The sequence below is a fragment of the Lynx canadensis genome, chromosome B4 (genome assembly GCF_007474595.2).
Source record: "Lynx canadensis isolate LIC74 chromosome B4, mLynCan4.pri.v2, whole genome shotgun sequence".
Lineage (NCBI taxonomy): Eukaryota > Metazoa > Chordata > Mammalia > Carnivora > Felidae > Lynx > Lynx canadensis.
The window spans coordinates 94718748-94736840 of record NC_044309.1 but is presented as its reverse complement, the minus strand read 5'-3'; the positions used below and the strand labels follow the sequence as shown (position 1 = coordinate 94736840).

Sequence of the window (18093 nt, the reverse complement as noted above, 5' to 3'; positions counted from 1 at the left end):
TTACGTATCTTTCTTACAGATTCTCAGCTAATAATAAGAGGTGAAACCAAAATTTGGACCCAGGTTCTCTGGCTCCAAAGCCTGCACCTTAATTACCATATTATATTGCTGTGGTTGCAATATAATTATTATTACTCATTAAAACCTTCAAAGAGGATTCATCATAAAAATTTTTTTAATAATTTTTTTATGCATTTATTTCAATAGATCCTATATGTGAAAAGATCCTGGAAGATATAGTACCATAAATGTATTAAAAATCATTATGTCCTCTTTACATACTAGAGAGATCTCATTCTGTGGCATCTGAAACTTTACAAATACTCTTATTAGACACTTGAACTTGAAGCAGGAAAATTTGACTTGGCTCAGTCATTATGAAAGAACATTCCTCTTATGTCGAGTTATCACATGATAAAGTCTAATATTTGGATCTTGATTTCTTAATCCTTAATTTCTCAATTTAGTTCTCAATTTTCATGTGGAGTTTTGGTAAATTTTGCCCTTTTTTGTATGGGATTATTAGCAATAGTGTTTGACAGGCACCTGTAAAAACTGATACTTTCCTTCTAAAATTTTATTGAGATATAATTTGTATACCATAAAAGTAACCTGTTTAAATGTGCAGCTCACTGGTTTTTTGTACATTTCCAGCCTTATAAAATTGATACTTGATTTTTTTTAATTAATTAAATAAAAACTCTTGAGGCGCTTGAATGAAAAGTACCCTAAAACCAGTGAAATCATTAATATCTGTTGTGTTCTTTTTTCCCCTCCTCCAGAAATGTGTGTTATACTGGCCAGAAAAGAGAGGAATTTATGGGAAAGTTGAGGTTCTGGTTATCAATGTAAATGAATGTGATAACTACACCGTTCGAAACCTTGTCTTAAAGGTAAGAAAAAGCTATAACTATCTAAAAAGTAGATGATATGAGAGGATTACATTTCTACTCTGAAATTGTTTACCCCAATAAGTGCTGCAGATTCAATTTAAAATTTAATAATGTCTGGGCGCCCAGGTGGCGCAGTCCTTTGAGCATCCGACTTCAGTTCAGGTCATGATCTCACTGCTCCTGGGTTGGAGCCCTGTATCAGGCTCTGTGCTGACAGCTCAGAGCCTGGTGCCTGCTTCGGATTCTGTGTTTCCCTCTCTCTGTCCCTCCCCTGCTTGCGCTGTCTCTCTCTCAAAGAATAAAATAAAATGTTAAAAAAAAATTTTTTTAAAGATAATCTTTAAAAAAATCTTAATAATGTCAAAATCAAAGAGAAATTATGATCATTCCCTCATGTATTTCTTTGTTGTCAGTTACTCTTAGTATGTGGAATAACTAAATTAACATAAGTAGGCATTCAAGAAATTCACTAAATCGGATGTTGTGATCTTCTAATCTCTGTAAATAAAACATCCCTGATTTAACATTTTGAATGCTTTTCAAGGCTTGTACTGGAGACTTTACCACGGTTTGGGTGTTTTCTTATTTTTTTTAACCTTTATTCATTTTTGAGAGACAGAGACAGAATGAGAGTGGGGGAGGGACAGAGAGGAGGGAAGACACAGAATCCAAAGCAGACTCCAGGCTCTGAGCTGTCAGCACAGAGCCAGTCACAGGGCTTGAACCCACGAACTGTGAGATCATGACCTGAGCCAAAGCAGACACTTAACCGACTGAGACACCCAGGTGCCTCCCCAGCCCCGCTTTTGTGTGTGTGTGTGTGTGTGTGTGTGTGTGTGTCACTTTGGTCTAAGCAGCTTTTAGTAAGGTCTGGAAACTGAAAGAGAAAATCTGTGCTTGTGGGTGGCTGTAGGAGGCAAGGCAAACCTGAAGTGTTGACGAGATCTTCCCAAACTCGGAGTTACGGTAATTTATGGGGACTTTCCCCAGACCAGATTATGTCATAGAAAAGTTATCTTATTTAAATTATGGGCAGCAGATGCTGAGGAATGTTGCCATGGTACTGTTTTTGCTTCTAGAGAACAATCATCTCAAAGATTTCAATCCTACCTAGAGCCTCCTTGATGGTACAGAATCATCACACCGAAAGTATAGAAGCTGAGCTGCACTGAAAGTTTTTTTGTTTTTGGTTTTGGTTTTGGTTTTTTTTTAGTTTATTTACTTATTTTTAGAGAGGGGAGAAAGTGGAGGGTCAGAGAAGGAGGAAGATAGAGAACCCCAGGGAGGCTCTTTACGGTCACCACAGAGCCTGACAAGGGGCCCGGTCTCACAACCGTGAGATCATAAACTGTGCCAAAATTAAGAGTTGGACACTTAACCAGCTGAGCCACCCAGGCGCCCCTACACTGAGGGTTTTTAGAAGGGAATTCAAGATAGGAATTTCATTGAGTGCCTCCTCTGTGCCAGCTCCCCAGCCAGGCACTGGGTTTTGAGATGATGTGCATGGACTCTCACTCACTCTCATCTAGTGACCCCTTCTAGCTCCTTATTACCGGGACTCCTAACTGCTGTTAGAAACTACAACTTGGGATGAATGTAGAAATTCAAATGTAGGGGCCAAATGTAAGGGTAAGTGTTCCTATGAGAGTTAATATGTTTATCATCCCTTGTCAAGAATGTTCAAAGAACAGGAAACACGGTCCATTCAGATTCCCTCCTGGCTTCCTTCGCATCTACCCTTATGTTTATTATAACAAATTACAAACACCTATCTAGCATATGTTTCATACGCATTTTCTATTTTAAATATCTATTTCTCAAGACTGTCAAACTTTGACATCAGCCTATTTGTAGTAAAGTTTTCTCAAGGTGGAAGAGTACTCTTCAGAAATCTCCTAGATCTTTTTTTTCCACCCAGACAGAAGTAAGTTGCCAGCAAGCTGGGAGTGATAGAAGGCATTCAGTATTGTGGTTTGGATGACTTTTAGTTCCACAAGTAAATGAGGCATTTGGTGGCTATTGCTATTTTCAGCAAGGAAGTCACACCCAGCATGTGAAGCATTACTGGTACACCTCATGGCCGGATCACAAGACTCCAGACAGTGCCCAGCCCCTTCTACAGCTCATGCTGGATGTAGAAGAAGACAGACTTGCTGCCACGGGCCGAGGGCCCGTGGTCGTCCACTGCAGGTAAGGGGTGACCGTTCTTTCTGCCTAAGCAACTGTCTAGCCTCTGTAAAGTCATCAGACAGATAGAAGTTGGGTTGTGCTTCCTGGTCGTGACTTTATTGGTAAACTAAAGATTTGTTAAAATTGGTTAACTTCTCAATGTTTGAGTTTGGGTCAGGACGATACTTTACAGAACTGAAGCAGTATTCCCAGAGCATTTAGGCAAACAATTACACAGTAGAGAAAACACCACTTCTAAATAAATGACTCCGGGAACAGGAGACTTTATTCAGGCCTCTACGTCAAAACATACATCGATTGCTTTTGTATCATCGGTCTCATGTACACTAGGAATGACACATTTTTCAAGATTATTAATGGCTTTTTTGTTATTTCAAGATGGCACTGAACCATACATGAGTTGGATCTTGATAGCATTTATTATTAGGTCAAACTTGGTGAAAACCAGTCAGCTATTTTTGAAGTTATTTCATAAAGAAAAAAAAAAACAGATGGAAGCAAATTTATGAAGTGGGAAGTGAACAAGTGGTAGTTCACCAAAAGGAGAACAAAGTGTTGTTACCAGAACATGGAGTATTGGGGGGTAGGCCGAGAAAAGCAACAGATGTCTATGGTGGTTCCCTTCCCTAACATCTAACTTGAAGCTCTCCTCTCATAACTGATAGCTCATTCCCCAGACTTTCTTTTTAGTGTGCCCAAACAAAAGCAAATAATTTTAAAGTTATTTCTATAACCAGCCATTTATACTTGGTCAAAATAATTTATGTTGCTTTGTTTAACCTCTTAAGCCTTGCAAGAAAGCTTTTGATGATAATATTAATAAATAAAATTATAATTATTTTATTTTTTTAATGTTTTTATTTATTTTTGAGACAGAGAGAGACAGAGCATGAGCGGGGAAGGGGCAGAGAGAGAGGGAGATACAGAATCTGAAGCAGGCTCCAGTCTCTGAGATGTCAGCACAAATTCCTATGCGGGGCTCGAACTCACAGACTGTGAGATCATAACCTGAGCTAAAGTCAGATGCTTAACCAACTGAGCCAACCAGGCACCCCGCTAATTATTTTAAATTATAACTTTAGTCTCCTTCTTTTTTGAGCCTTTATAGTTTAATTAAGAATGAAATTTACTATATATCTATTTATCCAAAGGAGTCATTATCCAGTTTCTAGCATTAGGCCTTACCCTAAACTTCCCTTAGGGGTGAGGAAAGACAGCCTAATTGGTCATATTTTAGGGCTGGAACTGTCCCCCACCCAAAATCATAAAACACTCAGGATATCTAAAATGAACTAGCCATTTCCCCTATAAAACCAGCTCCCCTTCTGATGACTATTTCTAAGAATAAGACCAGCTTTTTTCCAGGCACTCAATATCTAATGTTGACAGTTATCTTTGGCCCTTCTCTCAACTCCAGCCTCAGTATCTAATCAGTCACCAGATTGGCTTTCCCTTCAAAGCTTCTCCCATAATCATCACTTCCTGTCCAACCACCCAGGTTCAGGCCCTAATGACCTCATACATGTATTTTAGAAGTAGCCAACTAATTGCACAAACACACCCCACTTCCCTATGCCCCACCCCCAGCCCAGCCTACTCACCCACTTCTCTTGCATGATGTTCCTAAAACCCTGGGTTTTATTAATCCTGGATCTGTGGATGAACTACAGGGGTCAGTGAACTCTTTGAAATTACTTTAACAAATTGGAGTACATAAAGTTATGTGAGTTTTTCTGGGGAATGAAAGTCCATAGTTTTTATCAAATTCTCAAAAACAAAACAAAACAAAACAAAACAAAACACAAAGCATCACTATTTTAGAGGATGAAGTTCAAACTTCTTAGTTTTCCATGTAAGATCATTTATAGGCTCTGATGAAGTTTCGGGGTGATGGTGAGGTGGTCCAGAGCTGATGACCAAGAAAGAATTCTTGAGACATCTGTGGTGCAAAAAGTTGGTTTTATTAAAGCATGGGGACAGGACCCGTGGGCAGAAGAGCTGCGTGAGGTCACAACCGGTAACTCATTACATACTCTTGGTTTGGGAGGGGGTCAGGAATAGAGTAAGTCTCTAAGGTATTTTGGAAGCAAGGTTTCCAGGATCTTGAGGTGCTAGCTGTTGCTAGGGAGACTCCATTTATTACCATTTAGTAAAATCTCAGTCATGAGACTCTTCAGATGTATATTGGGAGCCATAAGCTTAGGGTATGATTGCCAGCATATACCTTGGGGGAGTTGAGAAAAAAGAAGTTTCTAAAGGAATTTTTATGCGTTGAAGGAGACTTACAGGATCCTGGGAGATGGGAAAATGTTAAGCTAAGATTCCCTTTTGCCTCTAGCAAAGTATCATCATCTGAGGCAGCTGAACTCCTAGAGGGAGGTCACTCTGCTGGTTTCAAGGACTTGTCAATGGGCTATAGACAGTAAAGGAATTTAATTTTTCATTTGCCTTAGTTTCCTACATCACCATGGCAAGCACTTAAACCCCTTTCCTTTTGTTCTTGGGTAGCTAGGAGTGTCCCAGGAATATCATACACATTCCACCTGGAGTGGGGGAGTATGTTAGCCTGTACTTTACCCTGGGCTTGCCCCACGGTCCTTCATCAGGCTCCAGTGTGTCTGCCCAGTCTTGTTTCCCACTATTCCTCTAAAATAACTTTCTTTTCAGGCCAAGTTAGTCTACTTACTATTGTACATCATATATCCTGTTCTGCAGCAATTCTTTCCATTCTCGTAAATGGAATATTCTGATTCACAATAACCAAAATGCCCTCCATTCATAGGGTCCAGTTCAAATCCTATCTCTTTAGTGAAACAAACTCTTTATAGACTCTTTAACTAAAAGGGACCTCCTTCACCTATGAATTCCTCTGCACTCACATTCAACAGGAAACAAGCACCAAATATGAGAAATAAATTCTATTTGAGTGCCAGGAAGGGAACTATTAATTCAGAACATGAGGACTGAAGAAAGCCTCTAAGAGTTGGGGTAATGTTGAACAAGAACTTAAAAAATAACCAACGTGTGTGGTTTTAAAGGGTGGTAAAGAGGGCATTTCTGACCAAAGGAATATCATTAACACAGAGAGAAAAAATGAAAAATAAAAGCCATTTTTTTTGCAAGGACTCATGTAAATGAAAAAAAAAATGGCACAAAAGGTACAAAGAGAAGAGTAAAAAGACCTAAAGCTTGAAAGTTAGCCACTTTCATATTGTGCAAGTTCACAAATTCCATGGTAGGGAGCTGAGATGTTATCTGTAACTACTGGAAGGCATCTACAGTCTTTGAGTAGAGAGTAATATGCTCAGATTCCCCTTTTAGAAAGATGAACCTAGCAGCTGTGTGTATCGTGAATTAGTCCAGGAAGAGACTCAAGACTTGGCAACCATAATGAGATCATTGCTAACCATGAAGTAAGGAGGTGTCGAAAACGTGAGCACAGTTTATAGAAAGGAAAGCATGGGTCCCAAAAGCTTCAGTAGAGGTGGAAAATATAAGAATTGGTAACAGATTGGATGTGGGAGGTGAGAGAGGAGAGATGTTGGAGATGGCTCCAAGATTTCTAGGCTGGAAAACTTGTGGCTAACTGGTAATGCCATTGAGGGAAAAGATAATTAATTCTGTTTTAGATACATTGAATTTAGATACATTGAACTAAAGCCAGTGCAAAATAGTAACATCAAGAGTTCCAGCTAAAAAATGGAATGCTAATCTAGAGTTTAGGAGAAACTTAGGGAATTTAGATGTAAATTTGAGAGAAATTTGCATAAAGACTATTAGTGGTAGAAATTGCTGAGGAGGGCGGGAGAGGGAGAGAGAGGAGGAATATGGAAAGAGAGTTAAAGGGCTTATTAGGTTGATAATTTACCATCTAAGGCAGATGAATGGGGCAAGCCCTCCTGGACAGATGGTGTTTTTATTCAACTATCACCTGGACATAAATGACTCAGAAATATGTGCCTCTGACCACAGGCTTCTCTCAAACTGAATTGAATCTTCAGTTCTTCACTAGAATCTTCAACATCAGTCTATCCAAGACCGAACTCCTCACCACCCCCACATCATCCCTTCTTCTAGAATTCTCCCTTTGTCTCATTGTCGCTTCCTTTCTTTTGATCCCCTAGATTCACATCTGTGATGTGTCTAAGTCTTTCTCCTCCTTTCTAGTGCCTATACCTTACTTAAATTTAGGTCCTAATTATTCTTTGTAGAATAATTACAATGCCTTTTTCACTATTCTCCTTCCAGCCCACACTCATAACTCAATGATCACTGCACTAGGCCAGGTTAGTAATGTCAGCCTGAGAGCTGCTGTCGCTGTTTTTACTAACCCTGGCTGCCCATTTCAGATTTAAACACCCTTTTAAAAGAATGTCTTTTATCTTGGGGAGGAGAGTGGGGGGATGGGTGAAATAGGTGATGGGGCTCAAGGAGGGCACTTGTTGTGATGACCACTGGGTGATGTATGGAAGTGTTGAATCATTATCTTGTACCCCTGAGACTAATATTATATTGGAATTAAATTTAGATAAATGAATAATAGAATATATTTAATCGTTTCTCCTTTGCATCCACCTTTTTACTCTTTGTCTTTTCAGCGCAGGGATAGGTAGAACGGGGTGTTTTATTGCCACATCCATTGGCTGTCGACAGTTGAAAGAAGAAGGAGTTGTCGACGCACTAAGCATTGTCTGCCAGCTTCGTGTAGACAGGTAAGTGTCCGCTGGACTGTGCAACAGAGATGTCACTTCACACATAGCGTTATCAGCCACAACCTCATCCCATCAGTCTGACTTAGTAAACATCACAAGCTCCAAAGTCTTAAATCTCTGTAGAGACCTGTGTAAGACGCTTACATATATCTTACATTAAAAAGCCATCAAGGAAAGTGTTATTTGCAGCACCGACCATCAAGAACACAAAACTAAAAGCTTATGCTTAATCCTTCCTCATCTCTAACACAGGTATCTATGGTGTAGCTGTTCCCTCTCTGTCTTACACCCTTGTTCCCTTCTATTTACTCTGCATTTCCATTTGGCTTAACTGGGTCGTTCACCTTAGGATCTTGATTGTTTAAAATGAGGCGTGTCATACTACCAAAAATCATCTTTTTTCTCAGTCTACTTTTTTTAATGTGAAAAAATGTAGATAACAAAATGTATCATCTTAACCATTTTTAACAGTACAGTTTAATGGTGTTGAGTATATTCACATTATTGTGCCTCCAATTTACAGAACTCTTTCCATCTGGCAAAAACTCTGTACTCATTAAACAGCAGCTTCCTGTTCCCTCCTGCCCCCGGCCCTTGGTATTTTACTTAGTGTAATGTCCTCAAGATTTATCGATGTTGTGGCATGTGATAGAATTTTCTTACTTTTTCAGGCTGAATAACATTCCATTTTATGTATACACTGTATATGGTTTATCCATTCATCCATCAATGGATACTTGGTGGCTCCCACCTTTTGGCTATTGTGAATAATGCTGCTATGAACATGGGTGTACAAGTCGTTGTAGAGATTCTTTTAGATATATACCCAGAAATGAGATTGTTGGATCATACAGTAATTCTATTTTTAATCTTTTGAGAAACTGCCATACTGTTTTCCACAGTGGTTACACCATTTATATTCCTACCAAAAGTACAGTTGTTCCAACTTCTATACACCTTTGCCAATGCTTGTGACTTTCTATTTTATTTTTTGTTTGGTTGGTTGGTTGGTTGTTTTTTTTTTTTTTTTTTTTTTTTTGGTAGCCATCTTAATGGGTGTGAGGTGGGTGAGTTGTTTTTATATGGAGATGATTTGATCACCTTTGTGATGATCTGTGTTTATCTGTGTTGAAAACAAAACAAACAAGAAAGGTCTCTTCTTCCTTGCTCCACAACTAAGCCTACCCGGGTAGGCTTAAATTTAGGTCCAGAGTTGAGCCAGTGATGGAGAAAGTACACAGATGCTCTTTGAGAACAGGCACAGAAAAAGATGCTGTACCAGCAGATGGATAGCCAGCCTCTCTGCTCTGCAAGTCAGTGTACTATTGTGGAAATGAGTTGTTCTGCAAGGCTGAAATACTGCATTCTCTTCTTTCATTCATGCGGCAAATATTTATTAATTACCTCCTATGCCCAAGGCATCATTCCAGATGCTACACGTAGAGGACTCAACAAGATGAGTGAAGCTTTGCTTTCCTAGAGTTTACATTCTAATGCAAAGAGAGACAGACAGACAGACAGATAATTAAAAAAAGGAAAGAAATGAATGGGATAATTTCAGACAGAGATAAATGTTGTGAAGTAAGAAAACAAGAGGGCCATGGGAGAAAGGTCTCTTGGACTTGAGCCCTGTGTCCTCCTAAAAGTGCAGTTACCTCCCAAGATTCATTCAACAAATATTTATTGAGCACCTACTATGTCCCAGGTCCTTGGATTTCAATAAAAGATACAAAAGATTGTTCTAAAAATTCAGATATATGTATTATTTAAAGTAGGATCTGTCTCATAGTAAACCTTCAATAAATGTGAACTGTTATTATTATCTTCATTATTATTAAAATTATCAATACAGCCTATCTCTAAAAATTAAGCATTCAGATCCCTCTGTCCAGATGAGGTTTTCCTTCCCCGTCCCTATTATTGTTCTTATCTCTTCTTGAATAATAGCTTCAAATCCTTGTAGGTGTATCTTCCCTCTCTTTTTCTTTCAATTTTGCCTGGCTTAATAGAGGCTGTTCATTACAATGGTTAAAATTCTGGACTCTGGAAACTGATTGCCTGGGTTTGCATTATGACTGCTCCCATTTTCTGGTTGTGTGGCTTTAGGCAAGTTGTGAGACCTTCCCTTGTCTGGGGTCTCTCATCTGGAAAATGGAAGTTATACTTCTAGCCACATGCTCTTGTTGTTGTAAGGAGTAAGAGTAAGATTGTAGGTTCCTGGGGAGCCTGGGTGGCTCAGTCGGTTAAGCATCGAACTTCAGCTCAGGTCATGATCTCATGTCTCATGGGTTCAAGCCCCACATTGGGCTCTGTGCTGACAGCTCAGAGCCTGGAACCTGCTTTGGAGCCTGTGTCTCCCTCTGTCTCTCCCCCTCCCCTGCTCACCCTTTCTCTCTCTCTGTCTCTCTCTCTCTCTCTCTGTCTCTCTCTCTCAAAAATACATAAACATTAAAAAAATTTTTAATAAAATTATTTAAAAGAAAAGATTATAAGTTCCTGGCACATAATAAACATGCAATCACGTTTAGCCACTGTTGTTATCAATATATATAGCGAGAAACCTGAAGGTGCATCTATAGACTGAAAGTAACAATATATGCCTCACAGGGCTGCGGTAGTATAAAGATGAGATTACATCCATGACGCACTTGGTAGAACATTTAGCCTATGTTTCTAACGCTCTCTCTACCCCTCCCACTTCCTCCCTTTCCATACCCCACATATAACTGCTTCCAAAAATATTTTCTTTCTTTACATAAAATCAGCTCCACTGATGTCTCCTGCTTCTCTTACAATTGCTATCTTAGTCTCCTTCCATCTAGTACTGCCTGTCCAGCTGGAATAGGGTCCAGTTTTTCACTCCAGACTCTGGAACCTACCTTCACCCAGAAGTGGGGCCTGCGTCAGAGGGTAGGGAATAGCACCGAGTCAGCCTGGAGCTGTTCCCACGGTGACCTTGATCTCTCCTGCTTTGTGCTTCCGTAAACAAGCCTCCTACTGCTGGGGACCCCAGATCCCTCAAGGACTCCAGTTCAAACCCCTGTACCCTGCTCTCTTGCCAGCTAGTGCCAAAATTCCATAAACGCCAGATCCCCACATGGATCCAGGCTGACTCTGAACAGAGCTGATCTCCAACACTCTCTCTGAACCCTTTTTAGAACAACGCCTTGGGTTTAGTTTGCTCATTTTGGAGGCTTTTGTTATTCTTAAATCTTGGCTCTTCACCTTCCCATCTCCCACCTCCTCAACCTGCTTTTGTAGCCTGACCTCCACCTTGATTTCTATTTCCCAGTCACATTGCCCTGTCAAATCTACCCAATAGTCCTCTAGCTTTGAATGGAATCACAAGTACATTTTTTAAACCATATCACAATGCCTCCTCTATCGGTCCCTTCCTTCCTAAAGCAAACGGTCAGAAATTTTAGCCTTGGCCTTCCATCACCACCAAGGTCTCCCCACAAGGCTTGTCTTTTAATTGCTGATAGGATCTCCAAAACATATCAAAGCTTCTCTGCTGATCCGAAGGCTCCCTGCCCCCTGCATTTGAATTCCTGCCAGTATGTATCTGGAAATCATTTTAACAGATTCATTAATCAACATCTCTTCTATACACATTCTTTCTGAGCAGCTGCTTCTGTGGTTTATGAAATGGATCCTTTCTTTAAAACCTTCCTCGAAACGCCTTTCCTTTGCCTGCCTTCCTTCACAGGATCTAAACAGATTTTCTTTTTCTTCTCTTCCTTCTGCTATGCAATCCCCTAGTTATTATGAAAAGCAAGACAAAAAAACTGCCTCCTTTCCTTCACCGCATCCAACTTCTTTTCCCCCAGGCTTCTTGCCACTTGCTTCAGTTTTCAATTGTTTTTTCCTGCCACACTTCATCTTTAAAATTCCAGTTTGTAGGGTGCCGGGGTGACTCAGTCGGTTAAGCATCTGACTCTAGATTTTGGCTCAGGTCATGATCTCACGGTTTGTGAGTTTGAGCCCCGTGCCTGACTCTACACCTCTGTCCAGCTTGGGATTCACTCTCTTCCTCTTTCTCTGCCCCTCCTCTGCTCGCTCCCTCTCTCTCTCTCTCTCTCTCTCAATAAATAAATAAACTTATTTTTTTAATAAGTAAAATAAAATTCCAGTTTGAAGGTGATTGCTGCCATTGACCATATCATTAACTCATACGCCAGTAAAAGAAAAACTGGCCCCAGAAGATCCAAACACCCACCTTTCTACTCCTGTGGCTTGTCATTCATCAGTTCTTCAAACCTTATCCCCAACCCTAGGTTCTGTGGCCACCTTTGCCTTCAGTCCTGAAACTGTCTTCAGACATTCCAGAATGCACTATTGACACTTGGAAGTTTTTAATCGTGGCCTCTCCACCATGGCCTTCAAAACACATGTCTTACATGTCTCATTTAACTCCCAAAATGAACCCAAAAGTAGGAAAAGAAGTATTCCTCGGCCCTGCTTTGTTCAATAAAGAAACAAAGAATTCAAGACATCAAGTAACTTGCCCAAGATCATGTAGTTAAAAGACTGGAGAAATAGACCTCTTTGGAATCTAGGACTTCTGATTTCTAACTCAAAAGGCATGACCATTGTAGATGAAAGTAAACAGTCTTTTGGAATATGTTTATTGTAAAACTGCTTGACAAGAAGCATACCTGTTTGATAATGCTTTGCCAATTAAAAAAATGCAGTGGTACCATAATTTTTAAAACAAGGTCTAGTATGAATGAGAGCTGTTTCATGAAGAGATAGAGTGATATTGTCAGCAGTTGCCTTAAGAATATAATTTAAGGAACATAGGAAAGTTGCCTCATCCCAAAATGTCTGTCTATGGAGGATACCTAAAATATCTGTGTATGGTGAATGTCTGAAATATCACTATTAGAGAACCAATCTTTGGTTAAAAGAATCATTCTTTTTTAAAGTTCATTGAATGTGGAGGAGAAGGTGAGAGTGACACCTTATGCTTTCTCAGTTATTAACCTTTTTTTAAAAAAAATATTTACTTATTTATTTTGAGTGGGAGAGAGAGTGCAAACAGGGGAAGGGCAGAGAGAGTGGGTGAGAGAGGGATTCCCAAGTAGACTCCGCACTGTCAGTGCAGAGCTCGATGTGGGACTTAATCCAATGAACTGTGAGATCATGACCTGTCAGCTAGACCCTTCAGTCTAAACAATGTGATCTGTCCTTTCCAGCTAGAGTAAGGTAGCTAGAGAGAACATAACTCCATGCATTAGGAATACATTCAGAACTTAGTTTTGATGAAAGTGAATTGAAGAGAGGGCCCCAGAAGCTGGGTACTCCCTGCAGTGGAGAAGACTAGTAGAGAGCCGTGGGTACTGGGAAAGTGAGGGGCATGGAGGGGAAGCAAAAGAGCTTACAAGGGATTCCTTGGGCAAGAGCAGCTACCAGGGCCAAGCGCAGTATGAAAATGTGAGGCTTCTTTTTAAAAAAAAATATTAAATATTTCAAGATGGTGACAGCAGAGCATTAACCCAAGTGCAAGGTCCTTCTCAACACGGGGAAGGGGCTCGTGTGACCCAGCAGGTCACGAGCCCATGAAATTGACCCTGTGGTGGGATATTTTTAGAATGAATGTAGACAGGCCTAAATCCTGTGTCCACTGGAATGGTCTCTAAGCAGAGACCTTGGGTGCTCTCTTTTTAGTGCTCCTGAATCATGTATCATTCATTCAACAAACATTTACTAAACACCTTCTACTGTACATGCATCAGGTACTTAGGCATAGAAAGATGGATTCCTTAACAGACTTTCCCAGACTGTGTTTCTCAGGGCACAGTTTAATTCCTAATTAAACTATGAGAGCCTGCCAAGTGCCAGATCCTCTTAGAGTGTATGCAGGCAAAAATAAATAAATAAAATAAAATAGGCTCTCAATTAATTGTGAGCTATATACTCTATTTCTTAGAAGCCCTCCCCACATGGATATTCACAGTAAGTATTAAAACATTGAAGAATCTGGAAAGTCCCCCAGCACAGAAACCCATTTAACTTCCTTTAAGCTCTCTTTCATATTTAATTTGACCAAACAAAACTTTCCTCAAAGCCTATCTAAATGGGACCGAAAGAAGTTGTAAATAATAAATATGAACTGTTCTTTCAAGAAGTTTGGTGGTGAAGAGAAGACAGGGAATGGCATAGGGATTTGAGCCGTGGGTGGGGACCATTAAAAAAGAGCACCCAGCTGAGTATAATAAGGGCTACAAAAGACAGAGCCAATATATCAAGGGGCTGATATTTTATGCACTGCAGCATGCAAGCTCCACAGGACTTTCCCTTTGCTTTCATACTCCCTTTAACAATGACCTCTACCCACTAGTGATCCAAGACTGTGCACTGTGCATCTATTTTTAATAGTTTACCCCCCACCACTTATGGGAAGTCCAGGGCACGGCCAACAGCCAAGAAGAAAGGCAGTGATTTAGATACTTCAAATGGGCTTTTTCCATGGATGATAAGAGTTTCAGCACTGAGCATGATCAAAAACCTGACTCCAAATGATGATGATGTTGGTGATGATGACAATGATGATGTTGATAAATTACAATGCCTGATCATTGTTATTCAACGTGCCAAAAGCAGGCAATGTGTTCTGAGATCACAAACCTGCATTTTAGCAAGAAATTCAAATGGTCTGGTTTAGAGATGAGTGTTCTGCTGAATGGATGTTTCCATTGTAACAACGATGACAAAGCCATTTGGTAGATTCCTCATTCTCTGGCAAGACATTATTTTCATTGGCTTTAGGGCAACTTCTATTAATAGATGCAACAGTTCTTACTGCAGATTCACGAGTCTGTGATTCTCTTTTTAATAATACTTTTGAGCATATTTTGAACTAAATTAGGATTTCTTTTTTTTTCCAAGTAGGAGTTCAAATTCAGTGCAAGGCACCCACCAGTGTTTTATTTAGAAGTGTATTAATGGATCATTCCTTCATTCCCATAGCTTTCATTTTTAATTAAAAGATGAAGTTGGTATTGGACAATTTGGACCAAGCACTGGCTGAGGAGACGAGGCAGCAGGCAGCCACTAGAGTATGAGGGGCTGGAGGTCACTGGACCAGAGGTCAAGAAGCTTGGTACTAATCCTGGCTGTGCCTTAATTCTATGTGTGACCCCTTGTCCACTCTAGGCCTCTCTGTCTACATATGTAAAAAGAGAAATGGGCATATCAGTGGCCCCCCAACCTCTTCTGATATGAAGACCCCCTTTTATAAGAGTAAAATATTCCATGGACTTCAACTTGATAGTTGTACTTTGAAATCCTTAATGCTAATAAATTAATTTTCATTCTGTGACTCAAAACAACACCTACATGCATTTAAAAATTAGTGATGCATATGTGTGTGTGTTTATTTGGTCTAATGATACTGCTAGATGCACAGATGGGTTTGAGGACCCTTCCAATAAATGCCTTTCCATCTTGGGATTCAGTGATTGGGAAGTGATCATCTAGCTCTCTAAACTCCCTTTCAACTATTGCATTCTTTGAGTCTTTGAACCTTGTTTCTGTAAAGAACAATGGAACGGCATTAACAGACAATCATAACATTTGCCAAACACCTACTAGGAAAGGGATGATTTAAAAGAAACATGGTCAAATATTGTACAAATCTCTCAGTCTTCGGGGGGAATCCAAGACCTAAAAAGAGTGAATGGTATATCCAAAGTCACATGACAAATTTTGACTTTTTTTTTTTTAAACATTCTGAACTGAACTTCCAGTTTTTCTCTAATTAGATAGGCTAAATTCTGGATTTGTTTGGTTCCCAAAACACTGTTGTTTTCTGGAGTGGGAGACTAAATTGGGTTAAACGCAAATTGAGAGGAAGTTCACATTCTAATCCTGCCTTTGACGATGACCCTGAACTAGATGCTGTATAAACCAGGGAAAATTGTTTATCTCTGATGGTTTCAGTTTAGATCATTATTGATATCTGAATATGATAAATACAATGAACTTTCTATTGACCAGCATGACAAAAAAGGATTTTGTTTAGTCGTATTTTCCTGTTAATAGAAGTTACCATACATACATAGGTCAACAATTTTCAAAACTTATGGTGAAAAAAAAGGACCCATAGCATTGGCACTAAATTGAGCCCAATGTAATCATGTTTTATTAGTTAGACATTCCATATCTTGCTTAAATCTTCTAACCTTAAATATCACTAAATTGTTGTGTCTATACCATCTAAAGAACTTTAGTTGCTGTTAAAGCTAAACCAACCAGGTTTTACCATATTTAGCTCCTGCCACAAGAAATTCATTTAGGCTTGTGTGTGCCGAGGTTTTGCAGTATGACATAGTGAAAGGCCATTTACACAGTAAGTATGAGAAATACACCTGTTCCTTTAAAAAACAGTAACAATCCTTAGTAACAAAATGGCCCAGGAAACTCAGGAGGCTCCCAGGTAGCTCAGTCAATTGTGCACCTGACTCTTGATTTCGGCTCAGGTCATGATACCAGGGTTGTGGGATTGAGCCCTGCATCAGGCTCAGCGCTGAGCCTGCTGAAGATTCTCTCTCTCCCTATGCCCTTCCTGTACTCGCTTGCATGGGTATACTCTCTCTGCCCCCCTCTATCTCTTTCTAAAAAACAAATAAATAATTAATTTAAAAATAATAAAAATTTTTTTAAAACTCAAAAAATGCCTCCCATGCACATAGAAAATGACTCAGGAACAATATGTGGCCATCAGAAGACATCTCGGCAAGGATGAAAGGAACATGTTCCTTCGCAGGTTGACCTCGAACAACTTCTTCCTCATCATATTTCTCTTAATCTCATTTGGCACCTTTGGACACTGGAAGAACTTGAAAACAGAATTTGGGAAGTGAAGCACATAAAATAATATGCAGTTCCAAGGCTTTTTTCTTTTCTTTTTTTTTTTTTTCCTTCCCCAGAAACAGGAAACAATCTGTCTAATCCTCCTTTTAGAGAGTCAGTGGTGAAATCTGCTGTTGTCTTTGTACATCCTTACCTTGGAGGCCTTAAACTGGAATGACATCCAAAAACCTTGCTTGTGGCTTCCCAGACAGGATAGAAAAGTGCTTCCAGTGTGCGTCATATCATTGTTTAAATGTTTTGATTAATCACTTTAGTGTGATGATTTTCTTTCTTTTTTTTTTTTTTAAACTATAACAATCCAAGAGGAGGAATATATAAGCCATCAGTTTCCTAGGCTAATATGTGTCCCCAAAGTATTATTTGTTTCCAAAACTTGTTTAAAATAATTCCAAAGCTAAAATTTCCACCTGTTCATCTAATTTTTATCAACCCTACCCTTACATTTCTCCATATCTCTCTGCGTTCCCGACTCATTCCAAAGTTCCCATAAATTAGTGGATTTCAAAGATCTCATTTGAAGATAAACAATTGAACATTTTGGTTTACTTCTTTTAAGGAAACTTAAGGATAAAGCCCCAGGGACTGGTATGGACTTATTTACTTGACATCACAGTTTCTGAGACTGTAACAAGAGGTCCTCTTAAAGAACACATTATGCCAAATGAATCTCCCAAGTGGTTGCCAGGACAACCTTTTCCTCCTCAGCTTAGAGCTAATTGAGTATTAACCTGGGTGTTCAGAAGAAAATTGGTTAATTTTCAGGGAAAAAATGGAATTTAAGATATGCTAAAGCATCGAATTATGACTGAATTATCGTTGGGTCTGTGCTGGCTTTTATGCCCTACACATACTTTGGAACACAGCTACTCCAGAGAAAATGTCTATGTCAAAATACCTGCTCAGAATCAGAACATCCTGATACGATATAAAGGACACGGGGGAAAACCTTTGTTCAAGACACCTGAGTTACAGCAGCAGACATTAGCCTGGCTTGACTCACGCCCAAGCTGTCGAAGCTTTACCCATGAGGCACATTAACATCCACACCTTTTGTTCTAAATTTACTGTACCAAACTTTACCAAAAGAATTCCAGATTCAAAAATAATAAAAAGCCAAGGAGCGTAAGTTCCATTGTTAGCCCAGAAGTGAGTCACCGCTGCAGAATTTCTTCTGTCTACTGATTAGACCGGATACGCGCTGGGCGGTGCAGCAGGAAAGGCTGTTGCTGTCTGTATGTGTGAGTTAATAGTCACAAAAGGTCACAATTTTAACATGTGAAAAACCAAATCTCTCTCCTGGGCATCTGGGTTGGTTTTTTTCAACACACCCTCTTAGTAGCAAAGGGAAAAAACGACATTGCTTTTCCTTCCAACCTGAGTCTACCCCCAGCTGACACAGCTACGTGCTTCCCTGCATGGAG

General features: G+C 39.7%; 1 protein-coding gene across 1 annotated transcript in view; it reads left to right on the top strand.

The window, feature by feature from the left end:
- The window catches only part of PTPRR (protein tyrosine phosphatase receptor type R), a 245577-nt gene that overhangs the window by 219266 nt on the left and 8218 nt on the right, over positions 1–18093 (top strand). The window contains exons 11-13 of the mRNA XM_030323227.2: positions 783–893; positions 2926–3083; positions 7682–7795. Of these exons, the coding sequence (XP_030179087.1) occupies positions 783–893; positions 2926–3083; positions 7682–7795 (383 nt within the window). The remainder of the gene's footprint in view (positions 1–782; positions 894–2925; positions 3084–7681; positions 7796–18093) is intronic.